We start from the raw sequence: 24,406 nt of genomic DNA, 5'->3' as shown, positions 1-24,406 counted from the left end.
AACTTAACTTACTGAGTTAAAAGACTGTGTCTTCTAGCCGTCTGCTCCTTGGGAAGCTGACTTTTTCATGCCACATGCAGCTGCTTTTTCTGGTCTATCGAACGTTAGCTTCAGTTCCACATCTGTACTGTTTGTTCTGAGCTACGTCATAGGTAACAAGTAGCCCATTGTGACAAGGAGGTTTGACTCTGCCTGGAGTTGCACAGGGTAGCAGTGATCTTACTGATCCAATTGCAGAAGAAAATACAAGGCAAGTATGTTGGGGAGAAACTATAGTAGGTGTCTTGAAAATTAGATTCCTGTTCTCTTAAGAAAAACAGTACAAAAATCTGTCAGATGTAAACTTTCTCCTTGGGACGGCAAATGTGTTTTGTGTGTTACTCTACAGTATAGGTATGTTCAAACTGCAATAAAGTGTTCATGATTTAGCAGCGGGAGCACAAACAACAGACCCTTCATAGGAGAATACCTGTGTAACACACAGTCATTCCGTTCTCTGTACGGTTGTGTTCCCTTACCAGTGTTAATCAAATCCCTGTTTTGCCTTGTGACAGTGATTGAAAAAGACCTTTTAGAGTATCAGAACAGGAACAGCAGGCAGTGAAACATAGCATCTGGCACAGCAATCTTCCGGGGGTGGTTGGAGGTTTAAAAACCCAACTTAGAGTTATTGTTAAATGACTTGAGGATTTTAGAAGTGTTTTTATACATTATATCTTTTTTGTCTACCTTTTCTAAATGTTTTTATTCGAAACATTTCATATTCTCTGATGTTGGGAAGACTGAAGAGCTCTGTAAGCTAAACTGGAATTCTGTTGTAAGCTTCCGACAGTTTTCAATTCTTCAGTCCTCATTCTGTTCACTAAATACAAATAAGAATACTAGACCACAAGTGATCTTTCAAGGTTTTATTATCTAGCTCTAAGATTCTTTGAAGAGGTATATTTCCCCCTTCCACTCCCCCAGTCCCGGTTTAACAAGCTGTCTCTCCATAAGCTCTAAAATGAGTAACTTATTCAAGATCACTTCTTATCACCAAAAGATTTTTTGTTGAGTTTAGCCTCCCTGTTTGGGGGGACAGCAGACCTTCTCTGTGCAGCAATCTGTCATTGCTTGTTGTAATACGTGAGTATGAAGATAAAAGATCAGAAGTTTGTGTGTGTGACCACATGCCTTATTGCTGTTCGCTTTATTACAGTAATGCTACAAGAAGGAATTGGCTTTCATCTATTGTGGAGCTATGTCATATTGATACTGCTTCATAGCGTCAATTCAAGTGAGTTTTCAAGGTGAAAAGTGATTTCATAGAAGCAAATAATTTGCCTGTAAGGTTATATAATCTTGTTGTCTTGGCAAGTATTGGAAACTACTGAAGAACATGATGAAAGTTAGTTACTGTAGGTGGGATTGGTCAGAGTCCGGTCACTTAAATACAGGCAAATGTTTTCTCAACAACTGTAGTTCCCATTTCTTTTTATACCTGTGAGAAACGTGCTGCTTGTTTCATCCTTGGTAATGCACCTGTCTTGCTTTAATTTGTTTATTGATCTTTTTTTTCCCCCATTTAAACTACATTTTCCAAGATACAGTTGTTCCTATAACCTGTTGAGATCTGTTATTTGCTTATTGCAGCAGGTGGCTCAAAATAGTTGATGATTTTTGGTAAGCTGTTAATTTGCATTCAAATGAAGTTAAATGTCATCTCAAATGTGCTTAAAGTATCCGCCCACACATTAAGCTCGCTATTAACCCTTCATGCTGTGAGAATCCACATCTGAAGCTTTTTCTCATTGAAAAGCTCTGGATTTGCTGCAGAACTCATTGTAAAACGCTTTTGTAATACCTATGTGAGTAAAACATTCTGTTCACAAACAAGCAAATACATTTTTAATAGGTGCGTTTATGAATTCTAATATAGATACAGATGTGATTGGCAGTGTCCATTATATGGTTTGCCTTCTTAAACCTAGTTTGATATAATTTAATAAGACGAGGGAGTAGTAAGAAAGACAATCATGGTCATCTTTTCAGGTGTTACTTATCAAACTGATTGCCAGATACCTTATTGCATGAAATTCTTAAGAAATTATTACAAAATCTTTCAAATTTTCTGTTTGAAACCTGAGGAGTTCTTTAAAATTTCTATCTGTATCACCAAGGCAGATGGAGAAACAGTGATATATCTGCTAATGTGACTTTGTTGGTCAGTTTTCTGTTACACATTCATATCAGTCCCTATTTTGATGTGAATTCAATTATGCCTATAGTGCTTCTTTTCCTAAGAATGTCGTATGGTCTGGAAATGTAAATCATGCACCAAGACAAATAGTGCATTTATGTACTTGGAACTAATGGTGCTCCTTGCTTGGGAGTGACTAAAAAACAAAACAAAAACCTGAAGTTATTTGAATACATTAGGTTTTGGTTAGGCTGTGGCCTTATTATAAGACACTATAAAATCATGAAGTGCCTTTCAATAAACTCTTATCACTGAAAGCTCTTAAAGTTCCAATGACTTAAGTTTCCCCTGGGGGTGGGGGGGGAATGCAAGCAAATAGGAATTCTGAGTTCTTCCATACTGTGAAATCACTGATTTCCAGTAGAGTCCCACTGTAATTGGTATTTCTGCTTTGATGAAAAAGAGGTAGAGTGAGACAACAAGACTTAATGATAATACTTTCTTCAATCATCTAAACTGGGACCTGCTGATCAAACTGGAGTGATAAATTTTTCTCAGGTAGTGGAAACAGGGGCAGATACCCTGGAAAGAGTATAGAGGTCTATGGATCCTGGTGAGATGCGTCCCACAGTCCTGAGAGAACTGGCTGATGTAATTGCAAAGACATTCACAATGATATTTGAGAAGTAATAACAGTATGTGAAGTCCTTGGTTACTGGAAAAAAGGCAATGTCGCATCTATTTTTAAGAAGTAGAAAGGATAAGCTGAGAACTACCAACCTGTCAGCATCATCTCAGTGCTGGGGAAGGTCTTGGAACAGATCCTCCTGGAAGCTATGCTAAGGCACATGGGGATGTCCCTAGTGTCCAGATGAAGATCAGTGACAAGTGGTGTCCCTCAGGAGTCAGTACTGGGACCAGTGCTCTTTAATATCTTTGTCAATGACACTGATGGTGAGATCAAGTGCCCCTTTAGCAAGTTTGTGAATGTCACCAACCTGTGTGGGGCTGTCAACATGCTTGAGTGATGGGTTGCCATCCAGAGGGATTTAGGCTAAGCAGTGACCAGGAGAACCTCATGAGGGCCAGTGAAGCCAAGTACAAAGTCTGGCAACAGGCTTATGGCAACACCCATTACCAGTACAAGCTGGGGGATGTAAGGATAGAGGATAGCCCATAAAGCCAACCGGATATGGATGATTCCAAAGAAGTGCAGCCAGCAAGGTGAGGGAAGGGATCTGCCCCTCAGCTCTGCTCTGTAAGGCCTCACCTGGAGTGCTGCATCCAGATGGGGAGTGCTCAGCACAGGAGAGACATGGAGCTGTTGGAGTGTATCCTGAAGAGGGCCACAAAAATGATTTGAGGGATGGAACACCTTCCTGTGAGGATGGTCTAAGAGCTGGGGTGTACGGCATGGAGAAGGGAAGGCTGTGGGGAGAGCTGAGAGTGGCCTCTCATTATCTAGAAGGGAGCTACATGAAAGAAGGGGATGGACTCTTCAGCATGGTCTGTGATGAAAGGACAAGGGGGAAAAATTTAAATTAAAAGAGGAAATTTAGATTGGATATAAGGAAGAAGTAGGTTATAGTAAGGGTGGCAAGGCACTGGCACAGGTTGCCCAGACAGATGGTAGATGCCCTGCCCCTGGAAACACAGGCTGGATGGGGTTCTGAGCACCTAAGGGTGCTGTAGGTGTCCCTGTTCGTTGCAGGGGTTTGTGCCAGGGAGCCTTTAAATGTCCCTTCCAACTCAAACAATTCTATGATAAGTCCCAGCAAATTACTAGTTTTCGAAGGTACTCGAATATATGTGTTCATGAGTTATTTGCTCCTTTCCTGGGTATGTCTGCCACTGTCTGGAAACAAACAAACAAAAAAAAACCAAAAACAAACAAACAAAAAAAACCACAACAACAACAACAAAAAAGAACCCACAAGAGATGCTAGTTTGGTTGTATCCAATGAAGCCACCATCAATGACACACTTCTTTTCTATGGGTGTATGTGTTTGTTTTTGAGGTCATATTTAGGTCTAAAGACCAGAAGTTCTGTTTGCATACGTGACAAATACAGCTGTAATATAGAATTTCCATATAACCTGCATATTTTATGTGAAAGGTAGTGCTTTTTCTCTTTTCAATTCCCATGTGAATTGACTCCTTTATTTGAATTTCACATCTTTGCTCATTGTGGTACATGAAGTAGTTTGATGTAACATAATGGAATGCAATGGGAAGGCATCTGTGCTTAACCTTACTAGCCATCAGCGTCATAATTCATAATGACTATAAATGCCTTCATAATGAAAGATAATCAGAATGCAAATGTCATTCAATTTAATTAATTATGGATATTTTGATGGTAATGAGCTAATCATTATGAGCTTTCAGGTTTTACATCACCAACTCCTGCTTCAGAAAAAAATGAAGTGGCAGGCAGCAACTTTGTCACGAAAGTGAAAGGTGCATCTAACGCGTTTTTAAACCTCTTCAGGCCAGTGAGTAAGTGCCACTTCATCACTGCAGCACTGTTTCTTTCCTCTTTTTCCATTTTACTTCCAGAACAGCTTTTTACTCTTTAACTGTTGGCACTCAGTGCATTTGAAACCCTCAGTCTGATACTGTAAAAATCACTAGTCCTCATCCAAGAGGTACTGTTAAATGTGCTGTTTGAGCCATCATGGATTTGCTTCAATTGTGTTACTTCTGTCTTATAAAACTATTCATCATCAGTGAAGTGACCTAGAAATGCTGGACAATTTGATGTAGAATTCACCTTCCCCAACTTTCTTGAATTTGTTTTGAGTTAGTTTTCTAGTCTGCTTGTGTAAGTGTATTTTGCTCAACAGTAGTTGTCAATGACACTGCTTTTAAACAGGCTTCTTCAAAACATTCTTGAAGCATGAAACTAATAGCTTCTCTTTAGGTATTCCTTCTAGAACAGAACTCTTATATTTTACTATTTTATTTTTTTAAGCTTGCCGATACAAAGAAAGGCACACCTTAGTCCCTTGTCGTGCAGGAGGGAACATTAATGCAACAAAGTGCTTGGAAAATAGATGTTGTCCTTCCAAAGGCAGGCATCAACTGGAATGTTATGTCCCATTTAAAGACAGTAAGTATTCTTCTGTAAATTTTTGCTTTATAGCCGAATACTCTTTCTAGTAAGACGATGATATGACAACAGGAAATTGCAGCTCATTGATGCTTGAGAAATTCAGCTTGCATATTAGGAAACTAAACTTCATTAGAACAGTGGTGAACCTCTTGAACAAGTATCACGGAGTTATCCCCAGATCTGTCTGTGTTCCTGACAGGGGAACAGCAAACTCACTGGCCTGAAAAGGGGGGGGAGGGGGTATCAACAATTTACAGGCTGGTTCAGCCCAGTTCTGTGACTAATGGTGCAAGGGACCCACAAACCCATGCCCCGGGAAAAGGAAAAGGGTAGGGAGATAGGAGCTGAAACTAAAAACAGAACAGCAATGATCTGAGGAGGAGAGTTAATTTACTATGTATGATATAGGAATGCAAGATAGCACAATCTAATATAATATATTATTGGAATTGAGGCTAATAAATGAAATAAAGTGAGAGAGAGCATCCAAAACCGAAGGCCTTACTCTGAACTGAAGGCAAAACAGCTGGGGAGCACACCCACACACTGCCAGGCAGTGAGAAAGAGTCTTGTGTCTTGCCAGGATCTTCTTTCTGAACACAAAGTCCTCTGGGGTATGTAGTTCTTCAATTTTAAGAGCCAGGTATTCAAAAACCAGCAGTCCACGGGAGTGGAGAATTAACTCTTTAATCATCATGCTTTACATGATGTTATGATGTGGAATACTGATAACAAAAATCATAAAACCGTGACAACAAGTCATGAGAAAAGAGATGGCATCACCCTTACTGAGTGTTTTATGAAACACAAAGATGCAGGTTACTTCACCTAATGGCAATAGTAATATTGCTTCATGCAGGACTGGTGGGCTTTGAGATATGCAGAAATCCTTTCCAACCATCTTCTCAAATTCTACCTTTAACATAACAAACATAATGCTTTACCTTTATTATTTTCTTTAAACATAGACTTGGAGTGGATGATATTTTTTTCCTCTTATGAGAGATTTCAGTGATCTTGTTCTATATCAAATCATTGCACAGAACCGTATGGTAAACTCAGCTTCTCTAAAAGGTTTGAAACAAATCTTAATTTTTATCATAATTTTCCCTGTAAAAACTGTAGATATTTTGCTCATATTTAGGACATATACTTAAGAACATATTAAAATTAGATATACTTATTAAACCGTGACTGCTTTGATTCCTTTTATGATACAGAAGTAAATTTTAAAGATGGGCTATTTTATCAAGTCATTTGTAGCAAATACTTGAATGCTCCAGGATATACAACATATGTCCAGAGGAAATATCAGCATTTACTGCCTGGGAGCATATGCTTTTTGCCTTATAGCAATTGTTGACAGAAGAAGCACATTAGACTCATGGCACTCGCACTTCTGGTTTATGGTCATAGGCTGCACACTTGAATGGTTCTTATCTGGGAGTTTTGTCTTTAACTTTAGGAGAAATAAAATAAAGCTAATAGAAAATGCTGCAAAAGTTTTGAACTGAAAGATATAAATAGCATTAATTTTCATGATTTTGTCTCCATGTTTAGGAAGCTCTATAGGACTGCATATACATCTATGTAAGTCTAGTTTGATAAGGACTGAAGTTTTATTTCTGAAACTAAACATTTGGAAGTGTTTGAAATCCAGTGGTCAAATTTGACTTGATCTTTCTGATCTGGGTGCTTTTTTAGCATTTGCTTTTTTCCCTATTGTGTGACTGAAATACAGGCATGTCTGTCTTCAAGGCTAATCTCCGTCTTCTGCACCTCAATATATATCTTGGATGTGTTTGTAACTAATACAAACTTCCACTGGTTCTACAGATCTGCAGCTGGCACTTCGACTGTTTCTGGTTGGGGCACTTGGATGTATAATTTTGGGTTGTGTACCATTATTTTGCTGTGCCTGGCTTCAGAAGAGGTAAGCATTAGTACCAAAACAACTAGTTTTACAATATACTGCTACTAAATGTCAAAGATATGTACAGCTGACATATTTAGAGCCAGTGAGCAGAGAAATGACTGGGGGAAAAGAAGCTGAAGAAGTCATACGACACCATGGAAAATAAATCCTTGGATTTTGGAGCCACATAATCAGTTTGAGTTCAGAGGAAAAAAAAAAAATAGCTTGTTAATGCTCCAGTAGCCATTCTAAAAACTTAGTTATAAAGAACTGGTCTTAGTCCTACTGCATGTAGAACTTATGGGCAGACCGGCTGCACATTAGTAGAGAAGTCTCCACATAAAGACCTGAATGGAACTTGAGCAGTAGTGACTGAATTTGAGTTCAGCTCTGTGGGAAGTGAGATCCTGTCCTGGGCAGGTTTGTTGGCATATGGAAGACCAGACTTTTGTTCCCTCAATACTTCCATTTTCTTCCTGTTACCAACACCACCTCCTTTCCACACCTGCTTCCTACCAGAGGCCAGACCTGCCTTTGTATGATATCCATATATGTTAAAACAACTTGGTTCATCTCCTCTTAAGCAGGAAGGGAAGGGAAAATCAGCAACTGTTAGTTGGGAGTGGAAAAAGGGTAGTGAAGGAGATTCTTGAGAGCAAACAAATCTTTAGGGCATAATGCTACATACAGACCATTCTGTTCTATCCAAAATAAGAGGAGGAGGAGTAGACTTCAGAGAGAAGGAAGTAAATTATTTGAATGCTGCTAATCTATAATAGTTTTGTTATTGTTGTTGTTTTGGGGCTTTTTTTTTTTTAATGGTGCTCCTTTTTAGTGAGTTTTTCCCATTTAATTTTTAGAGTGCATTACAGCCCGTGTATGTTTTGCAAGCAATTTAGTGCTTGATATTGCAAAGAGTTTTGGCATGAGTATGCATTCTTATGATAATGGGGAAAATGTAAGCTCTACAGTATTTAAATGGTTAAACAAGAATGGGGCATATTAACATAATTGTGCTTTATTTTTTTAAGGTGGTGGTTCATATAGTATGGTTAATACTACAGCTTAGTTAATGTAACGTAATTGTCTTTCTCTGTGTAGATTTTTTTCTGAAGTGTTAAATTTTGCCTTTACTAAGATAATAGTAGACTGTGTGAGATTCTATACGTGTATGTACACACACATGTAGACTTCAGAAATGTGGCTGTTTAACAGATGGCTATTTGCTATGGCGTGCCACATTTAGACAAAACCTGCTGTGAAAATCTCCACATTACATCTTCTATGCTCAACAGCTGATGCTGAGCATACAGATAACTACACTGAGTCATCAATGACTTGGAAAACAGGATGCAAAGAATTATCATGAAATTATCATATATTTTCTGGAAAATGAATTAATATGCATTCGTTTTGAGATAATTCACATTAATGTTTAAATGATCATTTTTGTGTTGTTGTGTTTTTTTTCCATAGCCAATTAAGCCAGAACTGCTGTTCTGCTGTGACTTATTTATTGTTGGTTGTTTTCTTTTTTTTCATGTAGTGATTAACCAGATGCTAAATGGCTTTAATTTCCAACACCACATATTTCAGTTCTAGGAAAAAAAACAATCCTATAACGTATTAACTTGGATCAGATTTTTCTAGTTTTAGGAACTGTTGCTAGTGGATATGGCTTCAAAACATATTCCTTTAAAAAGCCTGAAACCTATTTAGTTGGAAATCCTTGTTTTCATTAACAATGCTGTATAGTCACTGTTGAGAGGCTCCCACAGACAGTACAAAAATTGTGCTGTGAAGGACATGCACAGAAGTAAAACATGGTTCTCTAGATTGACCAAAAAATAAGAGAGCTCTGATGAAATTTGGGATAATTGATTAATTCCATTATGGTTCTTGTCGAGCAAATTCTAAGGTTTCCCATAGGAACCTGCATTTATTTATTTTTTTGAGAGAGAGAGAGGGAGAGAAAGAGAGACTTTAAACTTGGGTAGCTCTCTGTGTTCTACTGATGAAATCTTATGGCCCCTGTAATGAGTAGCAGTATCTTTCACTTATTCTTCTCTGCAGTTAGGCTTTTGCAGCTAAAACCTAAGTGATTTGGTCTCAATTCCTTCTGTCGTTTTAATATGTTGCAGTCCATGTATCAATCCTTTACGAAGTGCAAACATAACAATAGAACAAATTGTGAAGAACAAGAGAGCAAATAGTGAAGAAATGCGTAGCTTGTTATCAAATTGACCTAAAGGCTTTGAGGAGCATAAACACAAAAGAAAGGTAAACTAAATTTAGAACATTCTTTTGTTCTTTCTGTTTAGCATTGTCTTACCTTTGATTTTATATAGTGTACTAGACATATGCAATACTAAATTCCTGTTGGCTTCCCAGTCCAGTAGATTTTGTCACAAAAGCACTTTTTATCACAAGCCACCCTAAGTTTCTGCTGTGGGACAAATAATGAATCTGCCAGAATTTGATTCCTGTTCTCTCATGCTAAATGAGAGCAGAGCAAGCTCTGGCGAGGCTCTGGTAGAGCTGCCCAGAGCTGTGGGTCTCCATCTCTGCAGGTGCCCAAGGCCAGGCTGGTTGGGCCCTGGGCAGCCAGCACACGGTGGGGCTGGCGGGGCTGTGAGGTCCTTTCCAACCTAAATCATTCAGTGATTCATTGGATATTACAGCCCTAGGCTTAAATCCTCTGCCAGTTATATGTCCCTTATCCCATGTGTGAATGGGGAGCAGAGAAGAAAAGTAAGGTTTTTGCTGCTTGTAGGAAACAAGGAGCCATTTCTAGTTACTAAGAAATCTTTTCTATGGAAAGGGGTGTTTAATGCCGGTATTTTCACACAGCTTCAAATCCTACCATTCTTACTAAATGCTGAAATGCATGTAATCTGGGAATTAAATGCTATTTACTGTGCCAAACTCTGTAGCATGCTAAAGGTGACAATGGCATAATATGTCAGTGAGGTTGTTAGACAACAAGGAAGAACTTCAGTGGGAGTATTATTTGCCAGATTTGCAAAGATGTTCCTTAATCCAGCTATACTGGTGTGTAAGGTTTGGTTTTTTTTTCCTTATTTTTCCTCTCTTTTGGTGTAGAGGACCATCCATGTCATATTAATGAGGATGGAGGAGAAAGACACCAGGATTATGCACTAACTATGAGTATGCTCTAGGAAATGATTTCTTTTAGCATCACAGTAATATAGTGTTGCCAACCCTTGATGATGCTATTGATTTTTGCATTAGAAGTTGTTCATTTCTGTTTCTTTGTACTCACTCCATATCTCCTTTATGAAAAAAAAGATGGTAATGCTGAAAGGGAAAAACTGGTCATTCTGTCTCCTGGATGCTAAAGCCACCTGATGTGCTAGTAAAGCACCTTCACAATTCGGAGGTCAGCCTTAGAGTGACATTCTCAAAGACATACTTAGGCAAAGAACTTCAGGAAACTGGTAGCATTTCCTCTGCCGTTGTTTCTGTTCATGGTATATCACTGCACCACAGAACTTCCTTAGATCTTTAGGATACGTCTCTCAAGGCAAGTGATGCCAAAATGCAATTTCTTTCAGTCTCCCTGAAGTGTAACACAAAACAAGAAATGAATGTGTAATCGTTTTGAATAGCAAAGTAATGATACTTTGAAACTGTACTCACAATGTTCATACATTTTTCTTAGTTTTGCTAGTTCTAAAAGAGACATCAGTTAAAGCCCAAGTGTAATAGAGTTGAAGTACGCATATGGGCAGTCTCATGAAACTGACAGAGCATGCAGTTATAATACAGCATTAGCATATGCAGAAGTTTTACAGCTTGATATGGCAACCCTTGTCAGGAACACTGTATTAGAGATGGTTGGGATACAATTTTCTAAGGACAAGAATTACAATGTTTTTGATGTTGAGCAGCAGAATGATGGAGATTGAATCGTGTTCAGTTTGCCTTCCAAATCTGATCTGTTTGCTGCTTCTTGATGTTACTTTTATGAATCCTGAGATATGTCTGCAAATATTTTGACAAAGATAGAAATAATTTCCTGCTTCTTGAATTTAGGGGCACTCTTACAACTGAAATGTGCGTGCAACAAACACATACATCTCTTCTGAAGGTAATTATGAGAGAGGGTTGTTCTCCTGAGTAAGTTTGAGTTGGTACATTTTGATCACAACCGCTTTCAATGTCACAGAACATTCTGACAAATGAACAAACACTTATAAAACAACTGTATTTAACTGAAAGCTTTCAGTGCATCTGCAGTAAATGTAGCCTGCAGAATAAGGTGAACATAAACAAAATGTGTGCACTATTAGAGAGGGATATGAGATGGAGAAGATCCAGCAATGCTTATATTCGCTGTTAGAGTGGTACTTAAGAGCACTGCTTGTAGAGTTGAGTTGTGTCCCTTTTGTATGTAGCAGTTCCATTGTAAGGATGTTCTTAAAAGCTGAGAAGGCTTTTGGTTGGAGAAGGCAAAAACTTTGATTTTTAGATTGGAATTTCTACATCAGTTGTAATTTCTGTACCAGTCTGAGAACTGATTGAATTGGCAGCTGTTCAGCATGGGCATTGCAGAATTAACTGCTATTTCTGCCTACAATGTTATATAGAAATACATATATGTGTATGTATGTAATATATGTTATATATAACATGTTGTAGACTTATAGAATCTCAGAATGCAATTCTATAGAATCATATAGAATAACAATATAGAATTGTAGAATTTTAGAATTGCTGAGGTTGGAGAAGATCTTACAGATCATCAAGCTGCACATTGCTAAGCCAAGCTTGGCTTTGCTTTCTGTTTCTCCAAATAACTGGATTAGGGCCCATGTCAGCAAGAAGGCGGCACAAGTGCTCTTAAAAGGCTCCCATTGCCTCTGTAGTTGCTGAAGGAAGCAACTCGGTGCTAGGTGCTGTTTCCAAATCTGCCGGAGTGCTGCCCTCTAGCCCAGGGAGGCACCTTCTGTACTAAAATCCAGGACCACTAGATGGTGCTGCAGGAAAACATTTTTCCCTCAGTGGTTTTGGTTTCTGCAGAACTTTATTAGATTTCTGCTTTTTTACGGTGTGGTTCATCAAGTCACAAGAAGGCAGGTAACATGCAATAGAGCAATGGTCATTCTGTAAAAAAGACAACATAATACGGCATATGATGACAAGGCTTTAGAAGACTTACAAGATATATAAACAATTGCCTGCGGCTTTAGATCTGCTCTCACTCCTATTGAACTGGTACAGAATGAAACAAAAGACTTCTCAGTGGAACATCCATCCTTATCTTCCCAAAGATTAAATAAATACAAAGCTTAACAATCTGACTCAGTGCACAGTAGCTGTGTCCAAGAGTGGATACTGACATCATAGGGATAGGAGCTATGAGAAGTCCTCAGCTCTTTTAGTGCACCACCCAGAGCCCGCACCAGGTCTATTGACTAAACTGTGGCATGATTCTGGTACTTCTCACCATCTAATCTTCAAAAATGTTTCAAAGTCATGAGAATTGAACTTTAAATACTATGGAGTGAAAGTTGTTGTGAAAGAACAGATTTGAACTGCAAAGCTCAAGAATCGAAAGCCAAATACAGTACTGTATTTAAGCAAAATCTTTGTGGTTGGGCAAATTGCTTCATGTTCTTTCAAGTCCTTTCTTAAAAGGCATGGTTTCTACTGCAGTGTTTCCTTGCAGAAGCTGCTATCCTACATGTATCTTCCACCCAAGCCATTAAATTTTTGAGCCCATGTGTTCTATTCTGTGTAACAGGTTAATGTAATAGAGCTTCGCTCTGCAAAAGCCGTTTCTCTGCTGCATCAACCACCATCACTATTCTGGCAGCTTTGCAAGCATGACAATGTCAGCTGCAATATAAACAACGTGGGGAAGGTGATGGCAATTCTACAGAGAGCTGTCTTCCAAAAGAGAACATGGCTATAAATGTATTATATAGTAGTCCTACTGTATCCTCTCTCATTGATTTTTCGAATATCTGATACTTGGCTCTATAAAGATAGAACAGATCAGTGGGTTGCTCCAAAAGTAGTGTCTTCTGTTTACTTCCATAAGAACTACAACAGATACAGCATGCAAAACGCTGTTTCATAGAGAAAATTCTCAGCTGCAAAACAACGTATTTCACCAGCAATGAACTGCATGCTTTGCTTATTAAAATCTTCACCGGGTAAGTGCCCTGCTTTTGTCACCATTGCTGAAATGCACCACTCACCCCTCACTGTGTTCACGTTCACTGTTTGCTCTCCACATTCAGCAAGAAACGAGTGTCAATGGGTGCCATTTCTTCCTCATGGAGGAATTCAGTTCCACTCTTTTGCTTCATATGCACTTCCACAGCAGACACCTTTCTGTCAGACTGCCCCTCTGCTGCTATCTGTCACACAGCAACAAAATGTAACAGAATATTGGCAGGAAGGCTCAGCTTCTACTGCCATTCCACAAACATCTGCCTTTGATGTTGTGGGCCAACATAATAAAGTAGAGGCATTACTTTTGGAGCAGCCCTCATCCCTAGTATGCACATTAATAGTTGGGCTGAAGTGAAACTGTTAAAATGATTCTCCTTTAGACAAATTTTCTGGTCTCTCATTTAGCACTGCCCTCTTGCTGAAGCATATTAAGCATACTAAGGAATTGCAATTATGTGGTGCAAGCAGTGACAGGAAAAATTTAATTCCCGTTCCTAAGATTGAGTGCTCCATGCATTGCCAGCTGATATTTTGGATTTTCAAGTTGTATTTCACAGATGCCAAACTGATAGCTTTAGAGAATGACATGAGCTCAACTTCAAGAGAGGGATCTCTTATCAAACCTGGTCTGTATGAACAACTGTCAAAAGCAAGGAAACCTGGGAGCCTGGGGAGATGCTGTTATTGGGCTGGTGCTGACCAGTTATCTTGATGACACAGTTGGTGACAGATTTAGCTCATAAACAGTGGATAAGCATGGAAAATGACTGTTTTGGCTCCCTCATTCACAACTGTCCTCGAATGCTATAAAATCACTGTGGCTGGACTGTGAAACATCTGAGCTGGGGACATGTCAACTAAAGATCTGCAGTGCCTCTATAAAGGAAGAGAAGAAAGATCATAGGGAAATAACTGTTAAGAATGATACAGAACATTCTATTGTAGTGTACCAGGATCACATTCCTGTTTTCCTTTTAAAATCTTATTTTTGTTACTGTGGTCATATATAAAAGTCCATCATTTCAAGTGCTGCAAACATCAATCATCTTTTTTCATCAATAGTTTCACTAAAAGCAAAAACAGCGTAGCTGCAATTAATCATAACTCTTCAACGCTACTAGCTAGGAAAAAAAAAGGTTAACAGCACATTCTGTTTTACTGGTTAAAGATGCTGCAACAGCGGCATTTGCTCAAATGGTTGTTTTACACATGCGGTGGCAACATCCAGTTTAATTCCTGCTGCGTTTCTTTGCCAACAACTGCTAGTGAACATTTGCCCACCTTCCCTGCTGCTGAGTAGTATCAGGATTAGATGCAGGGAGGCGAGCTGGCTTACAGCTTCATCTGTTGGCACCACAGGAATGCAGGAGCAGAACAGCATGGCAGTTGAAAAAAGTTTCAAAATCATCAGTTTTAAGGTCTTGCCTCAAAATGGCTATTTTCTGGCTGGGGGAAAGGTTGTCTTCCCCAGGCTGTGCCTTCCGACCCCCTCAAAAAAAGATGGGAGTGGGTGGGAGGAACTGGAGAGACAATAAGAATATCTTTCTCAACTAAAACCTTAATGGACATTTATTCTTTGTCTGCTCTGGCAGGAAGGTACAACTGCAAAACTGTGCTGGGAAGTAGGTTTTTACATAGAAGTACCTGTCAGGAAAACACTGCTCCTATCTGGCTCTGCTGGGAATAAAAATTTTAGGGGCTTTAATACATCTTAGACTTGAAGATGGTGGCTAGCTTGCAGCAACAGGCATTTTCCTCCCTTCACCAGAGGAAGCCACTTTTCCCTCAGTACTTAGCAAAAGTCTCTTTGAATGACATGATTACAGAGAATCATGTTTTGAGGAAAAAGTGGTAGAGACACAGAGCTGCATTTTCTGGGCATTTATACTAGCTTTTACCTGCACTTAAGAATAGCTGAAATTTACTTTCTGAACCCCATGCATTTCTTATATACGAGATATACCCCTGTAAGTGACTTGGTAAAATCACTTGTCTGTACATATAGCACAGCTGAAAAAAAAGTGCCAAAGGGCCACAACACAGGAAAAGGAAATGGTGTCTGTGTTCTTCCCATTGAGTTACTAAGAAGTAAACTGTGTGTTTGTTGCATCCAAACATGTTGCCACAATGGAGGAGAGCTTTCTCAGAGGCGTTCAAGGCCAGGCTGGATGGGGCTTTGAGCAGCCTGGTCTAGACAGAAGCGTCCCTGCCTATAGCAGGGGGGTTGGAGTAAGGTGATCTTAAAGATCTTTTCCAACCCAAACCATTTTATGATTTTATGATTTTATTACCAGCAGTCAGTTGAGCAAAGAAGAGGGAGTAGCAAGCAGCTACTGCAGCCTTTTAACTATAAACATAGCCTTAGTGGCTCCTTATAGTTTTTAAAAGTACAGAGTTAAACAGAATAATAATTTGTTCCCCATCCCTTTGTTTTCTCATTGTTTGTCCTCTGTAAACACATGGTGTCTCCATTGTTAATTTTGAATTTGATTCCCCTACAATCCATCAGCAATGCCTATTCATTGTTGCTTTAATAGTACTCTTTTTTGCTCAGACAATGCTTAGCTATGACACCATGCAATCAGCTTACATTGTCCACTGACAGCTAAGAACTAATCAAGATTTGATCAGATTGAGATGGATTTGGACAAACTAGGCTGACTCCTCCAAAGCAACCATCATGGTCTGTAGTAGCAAGTAGTGCACATTAACAGGCTCAAGACCACACATTCATGCATTAGACTTAGTAGTTTAAAATGAGCTGTTATTATCTATCAAATAATATGTACTATTAAGTATGCAGAGATATGTCCAAAGGAATTGTTGTGATCTACAGCAACAACTTTATTTCTCTTTTACTTCACCGCACTTTTTTTTCTTTAAGGGTACAGTGGTTCTTTGGAGGACAGGACACTACATGCCAGCTCCATTAAAACACCAGAATTGAATTAAAGCTTTATGAAACATTATGGAAGTTCTGGATATATTTTAATTTCTAAAATGCTCATTGCATACTTCTTACATTCTTTTGATACATATATCTTACATTCTTTGGAATGTAAAAATGTGGCAGATCCAGGTGAAGCAGATGAACCTGATTATTAGGCCACTGACCCTGAGTGAAAGGAAGTTAGAGAACAAGAGATGAGAGCAGAAGCAGCCTGGGATATTCAGAGTTAACGAGGACAGCAAATAAGGTAAGATGATGGTCAGGGTAAGTTTAACAAAATAAATTGATCTAGGGAGTTCGCACCAGTATCTTCTTCTGTATCTCCTAAAATTTGGTATCTCCTTTTATTAGACTGAGTGATACAGGAGAGTAAACTGAGTAAGCCTATGTTGACTGGTTTAGCCAAACACTTCCCAGTTTCTCTAGCATTGTGTGGTTTGTTGTGCAGTTTATTACTTGCTTTATCCCTTCATGGCTTTGCATAAAGGGAAGAGCAGCTTGGTTAGTGTTACTTAGTTTGTGTGGTTGGCCTCCTTGACTGAACAAGTAATAGGAAAAAACTAACCCTTGATGGGAAGTGGTAGGCAGCCTCTCTTGGCACAACCTGTGACCTGAACAGAGCTGTACCAGGAAATAGCCAGGATGGATTAGTGCGCTGACTCTTGTGTAGAATAGTTTCCTAAGAAAAAAATTTCTCGGTTCACCTGTGTGTAAAGGTGGAGTATTGTATCTATGATAAAAAGGACACGTTGATTTAATATCTGGAGAACTAAGCAAATCTGATGATGCTTGGGCCTTGGTTTCCTTGTATGAGGTTGTGAGCTCCATAGCATAACAAACTGGTTTGTGAGAGTGATAATAAGGGATTAGGAAAATCATTTGTTGTTGTCTGTGACTTAGGATTTCTTACCATCTCTACAAATGATCTTCCAAGGTACCTGATTCTTTCTGAACTGTGGTGTGTAGCTTGGAGCCTAAAAATGGCTGAGAGAAAATCTGAGATTTTTTGGGAAAAGAGGGGGAAAAAAAAGGCTTTTGCATTTCTATCATTATCTGAGCAAAAGTAGTATAGTCATGTCCATTCTCTTGTGACCTATATGTAAAGGTTTGCATATATGTTTGTGCTGTTAGCCTTTGCAATTTGTCCCTTTGTTTAAATAGAAGGAGTGAGAGCTCTGTGTCTCCAAGGGTACATATTTAAACCATGTGAATGACTTCACCAGTGTCATCCTGAATTATTAAACTACAACAATATGTGCAATTCATCTAGCTGGGAGAGAGCTTTGTAAATGCTGTTTTCATGTATAATTCCATGAGGGAGGTGGGGAATATATAGATCGTCAGAGCTGTTTCAATTGAGGTTTGGCTCTATATCCAAAATATGTAAGAATTTACACTGATGGCATAAGCCTCTTGCAAAGTACTCATTCACAAGTTCAATTTTTTTATTTTTTTTTTTTAGATGTCATTTATAGAAGAAATAAGTTATGAAGGAATTAAATTTTGTACAAGAAACCTTGGAAAACAAGATCACGAATAATAAAACATACTGTTTAGAGCCCAGATGGCTGCATAAAGTAAATAGCTGTTTCCTCAGTGGAAACATAGGCAATTTGGCTGTGTGAAGCTCCAATTCCAGCAGAGATCCTTGAAACAGATGTTGATATTGCTTGTGCATGGAAACTCTAGTAAAAAACAAGATGTTCAGGTAACATGAATGTAATGACTGACAACCTCAGATTTCTTTGTCTGTAGGCAACATGCTCTTAAAACAAGAATGTGATCATTAAAGAGCCTTGAAAATAAGTGATTCTCTGTACATATGCTATGATGAGCTAACACATGTGGCTGGATAGGATACTTGAGAATTTTCAGTAATTTCCTTTTGTCTGAAACTGATAGTTTAGTGATGTAAGTTGAATCTAAATATAGTTAGGAATATGTAGATACAGGTATACATTGCTAAAAATTTATAATGTTTTTCCCTGTATAGAGGAGAAAGAAGAAATTAATTGCTTGAGTTCTTCATGTCATGTTAACTTTAAAAAAAATTGTCCTGTACTAATGTGTTTTTTCTCTAACATGTTTATGTTATCATTTCTTATATGTCTAATCAGGCTTGTAAATTGTTACATTCTTGACTGAGGCTGAGGGATCTGGAGCTGTTTAGTCTGGGGAAAAGGAGGCTGAGGGGAGACCTTATTGCTCTCTTCCAATATCTGAAAGGTGCTTACAGAAGGAGTGGGGCTGGCCTCTTCTCACTGGTGACAGGCAACAGGACAAGGGGAAATGGTCTCAGGTTGTGCCAGGGTAAGTTTAGGTTGGGTATCAGGAAAAACTTATTTACCTAAAGGGTTGTTAAGCACTGGAATAGGCTCCTCATAGAGGTGGTTGAGTCACCATCCCTGGATGTGTTTAAAAACTGTGTGGATGTGCTCAGGGGCATGATTTAGTGGAGGGTTGTTTGTTAGGGTAGTATAGTTGGCTCATAGTTGGACTCGATGATTTTTAAGGTTTTTTCCAACCTGAGTGATTCTATGATTCTCTTCCATGAAGACCCAGAAGACAGAACCTCCACAACAGATTAGTTTGTTCTTAAGTGGCTAATGTGAGTAATCTCAATTGCTCCAGCACATACAAGATCAAGTTGCAAGGTTCACACTTAAAGCGGTTATGACTTGCAGATGTTGCTTACAACATCTATTCGTTCAGTAACAACAGTCTTAACATGGTTACACAGATGCTGCTGGGACTAAGGGAGACTACCATTGACTCTAGGTATATTTTAGGGTGAGTTGTCTGAAAACCATAAGGTAGTGAAGAAGCCTGATAACAGCTTTTCTCCTTTTTTCCTCTTTGAAGAATAGCATTGGGACAGTGGGGTTTACAGAAGTCAGTGGTCCAAGTACATACCTACATTACTACATTTAGCTTCTTGCTCAGTCTGAGGTGATTCAGTTCCCTGTAGGATATTCTGAACCATGGGTGTTCTGAGGAAATCCAGCATCTGCACAGATCAGTTCTCAGTTTGACGAGGAAACACAGGAGTTCATTGCAGTGGGGTCAGCATTCATGCAAATATTGTTAAAATGTAGCCTACTCCAAAGTTTAGTCGCTGAGAATTTAGTGTTCGTGGAAACAAAGAAAACAGCACTAGGAAGCCTGGGTATGTGCATCAGTAGCTCAGTAAGCTCATTGTCATGAATTTCCAAGGTTGTCTGTAGTTTTTCTGAGTTTAAGTCTGATATCAAGAGGCCCCCAAGGCAAAGCAAATGCAAAATGTTTCATAGTTCTTTGGGTAAGACAGAGTTTCCTCATCTCCTCTCCAAATTTTGAGTCATCTATACTGGAAAATATTTCAATGGAAGACAAATTTGTGTTTCTGGAGTGATTCAAAGCAGCAGATGTCAAGGTACCGTTAGTAATCTCCCACCTTGGACTAAGTTAATTCCTCAAAGGGGAAAAAATGAAACATTCTGCTAATAGTTCTTCAGGTACCAAGGTCCTTTTAATCATTAATCTTAACAGAGAACCTTACGGTCATTGCAAGGGATTTGATAAAAAGGATGGTAGAGAGCTACTGTTATATCTACTGGAGAGTGTCAGAACAGCTCAGTTTGAAACTATATCCTCGACTGTTTGTGCTGAGCAGACTCTCCTCTGATTGGATAGTAAACTATACTTTTGATAAGGCATGTTCTTAGATCTTTCCCTGTCTTCCTGTTCTGATGCCTGGTCATCTTGTTGCTCAGTTCAGTAACAACTGAGCTCTGAAAGCATGCTGTTCACTGCAAGAGTTGAAACCCTTTGTGTTCCTGGGCTTAGTTAGAATGAAGGAATGGAAAGACAGCATCATAATTTAGAATCTTAAATCATTCTCTTGCCCATTCTCTCTACTATGTTTTCTCTATCTGTGATAACAGACGTGTGCTTTTCTTTTAGTTGAAGATATCACTTTCCTGCACTTAGTATAAAATATATATTTTCTAAGAAAGCACCAAAAGTGTTTCCCAAAAGAAATAGCTTAATGCTAAATTACAGTGCCTCTGCTGCTCCTCTAACACACCTATGTCAGCTGAGTCAACGAGCTAAACACCACACATCCCAGTATAAATTTCAGCAATATTGACACCTCTGGATCATAGTGTTACACTTCTTAACTCAGCTGTCAGCAGGCAGTAAATGTGGTGGAACTGTCAGCCCACACAGATTAGGGCTTAGTATCACAAGGAGATACGCTTGCTCCAAGAAATCCCCTTTATAGATTCTTTCTGCATTTATAATAATAATGGGATGGGTTTTCTACACTTACCAATTAATGTCTAATGCAAGTACCACAAGAAACAAACACTGCTTTGCTGATTAATTCTCTGAAGAATCTCTTTGATACAGAACAATAAGAAAGAAAAAAACACAACCTGAAGCAAAAAAAAATCTGAATTCTTTCAGTTTCAGAGGAGACTCCTACAATTTGGACACCTGTTAGTCTGACCAATGCCACAATAAAATCAGACTCAAATTGCTTTATTCAGTAAAGATAAGTAGATAAAATCACAGAAAATAAAGTCAGAGTAAATTCTCACTCCACTCACAGCTGCTAGTTTAATGGAATTGCCTTTCTCACGGAAAGCACAGCTGCTCCAGCCCTGCCTGCAGCATACATGTGTGCCTGGGCTGGAAGGGATTGTGGAGCTGCAGCAAGGTTCATCCTGAGCAGCCAAGGTGGCTGCCAGAATAGACCTTCATTAAAATATGGGTATAAAAGAAAAGCATTTTGACCAAACCATGCGTGGCTCCTGTTTGGTGGTGAACTTAGCTGAGAACTCATTTGGCAAATTGTTCAGCATGTATTTGCTGATGGACCACAATCTTTCAGGTGGTAGTGGGTGTTGTGCAACTTTTGTTTTCTACCCCTAGTAATATCAGTGCATTTCCTTGTTACAGATGAGCATACGTCCTCACAAGCTGGGAGATCTTTTCAAACCAGACTTCTGGCCTGGCTGCACAAGTGTCACTGGTGCCTTGCCTTTGCAGATCATGGTGTCCACATCTGTTACCCTCAAAATAAAGATGTTTTTCCTCATGTTCATGTGGAACTTCCAGTGTTTCACGTTGTGCCCACTGCTCTTTGTTCTGTCACCACTGAAAAGAGCCTGGTCTCATCCACTTCACTCACTCAATATCTACATGCATTATATGGTCCCGTCAGTCTTCCCTTCTCCAGGCTGAACTTTGTAGGTTTGATTAATTCTATATAGGAATGCATAATTGGACACAGATTCAATTCTGATTTGTGAGTGAGATCAGCAGTTATGCATACAGGGCTACTCTTCCTTTTTTTTCCCCCCTTCCACTACTCAGCTCATATTATAGAACTCCTTTAGCTTATGCCACAACACACACAATAGGACACTATGCCTTAGTCTGCAATTTCTAAGTGAGAATAATGAGCTCCTTTATCTTGCAGGGAAACTGTGAAAATAAGTCAAATAATGTATTGCAAATGGTCTGATACTGCTCTGACAAACACAAAGAAATAATGCAGTTTTAGAAGTTGGTCTAAATAATATGCAAAAAAATAAGGCTCTACACTGGTAATGAACAGTGACAGAAGGAAAAATTATTGAATCGTTGCTCATTTAGTGAACGTGATTCCTGCTGTGCACTGGATGAAATTGGTCCCGTGGGGAAAATAGAAAGACTACAATAATTCTTACAAAAGGAGGAATGAGTTATGGTCACAGAAGCAAGCTGAAATTTAGCATTTTCTCACTTTTGAGTGATGTGTGACCACTGAAAGATATTTCAGAAAAATTGTGTAAGGATATTTTATTAAGGTGATGGTACATCTTTTGAATAGCGAGTGGAATATGTTACCATTCTGTTTTGGAACACTGACCTAATACCTACTGGAGGTGTCAGTAGAGAGAACTGCCTGAAGTCTCTTCAACTTATAGAAGCAAACCAGGCAGCTTGCTTTCATCTTCTGTGTGGGGGAATGTGAGCATTCTCATGAGGAATGGGAGCTCCTAACCTGGTAGAAGAGGGAGCCTATGATGTGGAAGTCACTGTAGCCAGGTGGGTAGTTGGTGGTATCCCTATTGTGGAATAAAGCATAAGGACATAGCCCAGCTTTGATGAAGAAATTGGTCTGTGAAGAATGGGATGGATAATAAATTACTAAATACTGATAGATTTCCATAGGGTCAGTATGAATTAGGCTTCTCATAGATTTCAAGCTTTTTTTTCCAAGATGTGTTGTTTTTTGTTTTTTTTTTTTTTTGTTTGTTTTTTTATTAGATGAATTTAGTTTTCTATGTTCAAGAAACAATTGCTAGAAGTTATTGACGCAGATAATATACCTACATTCACATATCACATTCTTAGAAATGGCAGAAATATTTTGACAGAAAATCTCTAAAATGCCCACTTTGAAAGTTATAATTCAGATAAATTCTGAACAATTGAAAGCGGGATTTTCTAATGAGAAACATCAAGGAATTTTAATAATAGATGTTATTGTCAGCCGTGTTTGTGATAATACATAATAACATTTTTAAGGTAGAGAGCTGTAAATCCAAACTGAGGCAAATGTATGTAGTCGTCTTTTACACTTTAATGGAAGTAATTAATGAGTCTGGCTTGCTTTTGAAAATGCTTGAATTTATTCTTTGAATAAAAAGTAGAAGTTGTTAGTACAAAATACAGTCTCTAAGTTATACTTCTGGAGTGTATAAAATAGATCAGTGCTGATTCAAACTGGGAAATTCAAAATGATTGCTTACATTGTGTGCTATTTCAGCAGCATTCATTGTGGATTTATATCATGATTAATTTGTTGTGTTTTCCCTACAGTGAGATTGACTCAAAATGGGAAACTCTCCTGGATTCAACTGCTGTACCTGATTGCCTTTGTTTTTTTAAACTTCCAGACACTTGCTCTAAGGCATCTGTGTGTGTCTGTTTCTATGAGAAAGCAAAAAGAAGAATGTTGCTCTTGCATCTGATTTATCAAATGACCTCGTTTTTTTTTTCTATTTTATATAAGGTGACCTTTGAATTTGTTGAACAGTATTTTCATTATAAAACGTTGCATTGGCCAGCTCTGAATTTTATGCATATACCTTAAATTGCATTTTTATCTTGCAGATCTCGTTGGGAAAAAAAAGGGGATCTACTATAGCAGGATTTTTTTTCTTAATTTTTTTTTTTTCTTTTTTTCCCCCTTTTTTATAGTCAGGTTCTGTAATTTAGTATCTACCTCCTACTTAGTATCTCATTAAAACTGTGAGTAAATAGTGTGAATGTGTGCATAGGATTGGGTGGAGTGCGAGGGGGGAGCTTTTTCCGTACCTGAAGCTGCATTAGTGGAATAACACTGCTCCAGATGGGAAATGTAGTTTCACCTTTGTATAAATGCATGATTCTGATAATTGTCTGCCTTGCCTTGATGTATGAAATTCTCTTTATGCCAGAGGGTTTATGAGTTTTTGGTATTTTTTTCATTAATACAGCTAAGTCAAAAATCCTGCCATCTTTCAAGAATTTCATCTAGATAGCAAAGAATTCTGATGTCTTGCATTGGCATGGAGCCATCCCATGGGTCCCCCTGCCCTTCTGCACATTGTTATCTCCCAGCCAGTGCTGTCCTCTGGTCGTGGTTTCCCATCATTCTGCATATTGTCCTTTCTTATATCCCTTGAAATTGGAAAAAAAAAAAAAAAAAAAAAAAAAAAGGAGGATAATTGAACAGTATAGTTACCCTTCATAGAACACCGGGATCAACCTCTAAGCAGCTGAAATTGCCACAAACCTGACAATGGCTTGTTACTTATAAGCAGTCCTTTTTGCTTTGTTTAAGCTGTGAAGGTGCAGCCTTCTCCACTGATGCTTTACCCATGTTGTGGAACTAGTATTGTTGCTATCGAGGAGGAAGGTTTTCCTTCTGAAAATACAGGATAAGATCCAGAGCATCTCGTTGGCTAAGCAGAACAGATGGGAAGCATACCATTCTGCCCTCCTCAGCAGGTTATAATCTGGCG

At 38.7% G+C, this 24,406-nt stretch overlaps 1 protein-coding gene across 6 annotated transcripts; it reads left to right on the top strand.

Moving 5' to 3' along the window:
- Nucleotides 1–141: 141 nt before the first annotated feature.
- On the top strand, nt 142–22,480 carry FMR1NB (FMR1 neighbor). 6 transcript variants are annotated; one of them, XR_004306934.1, is made up of 8 exons: nt 142–275; nt 1,199–1,276; nt 4,569–4,679; nt 5,155–5,292; nt 7,132–7,228; nt 9,352–9,490; nt 16,488–16,611; nt 21,309–22,480. XR_004306934.1 is itself a non-coding variant. In XM_032444169.1 (7 exons), the coding sequence occupies exons 1-6, from the start codon at nt 257–259 to the stop codon at nt 9,452–9,454; spliced, it is 546 nt and encodes a 181-aa protein (XP_032300060.1). In that variant the 5' UTR covers nt 142–256; the 3' UTR covers nt 9,455–9,490; nt 16,299–16,383. The 6 variants fall into 6 exon arrangements, 4 of the variants coding, with proteins under 4 accessions (XP_032300060.1, XP_032300061.1, XP_015716397.1 ...); XR_004306933.1 differs by lacking the exon at nt 21,309–22,480 and adding an exon at nt 17,827–18,213; XM_032444169.1 differs by lacking the exons at nt 16,488–16,611; nt 21,309–22,480 and adding an exon at nt 16,299–16,383.
- Nucleotides 22,481–24,406: the final 1,926 nt, after the last annotated feature.

Source organism: Coturnix japonica, chromosome 4 (genome assembly GCF_001577835.2).
Source record: "Coturnix japonica isolate 7356 chromosome 4, Coturnix japonica 2.1, whole genome shotgun sequence".
In the NCBI taxonomy this organism is placed as follows: Eukaryota; Metazoa; Chordata; class Aves; order Galliformes; family Phasianidae; genus Coturnix; species Coturnix japonica.
The sequence above is the reverse complement of the archived record's forward strand: the minus strand, read 5'-3'. Positions and strand labels throughout refer to the sequence as shown.

Coding starts and splice junctions, on each gene's coding strand:
- FMR1NB (XM_032444169.1), top strand. Junction 5,293..7,131: donor TTATGTCCCATTTAAAGACA/GTAAGTATTCTT, acceptor CTGGTTCTACAG/ATCTGCAGCTGGCACTTCGA. Junction 7,229..9,351: donor TGTGCCTGGCTTCAGAAGAG/GTAAGCATTAGT, acceptor AATATGTTGCAG/TCCATGTATCAATCCTTTAC.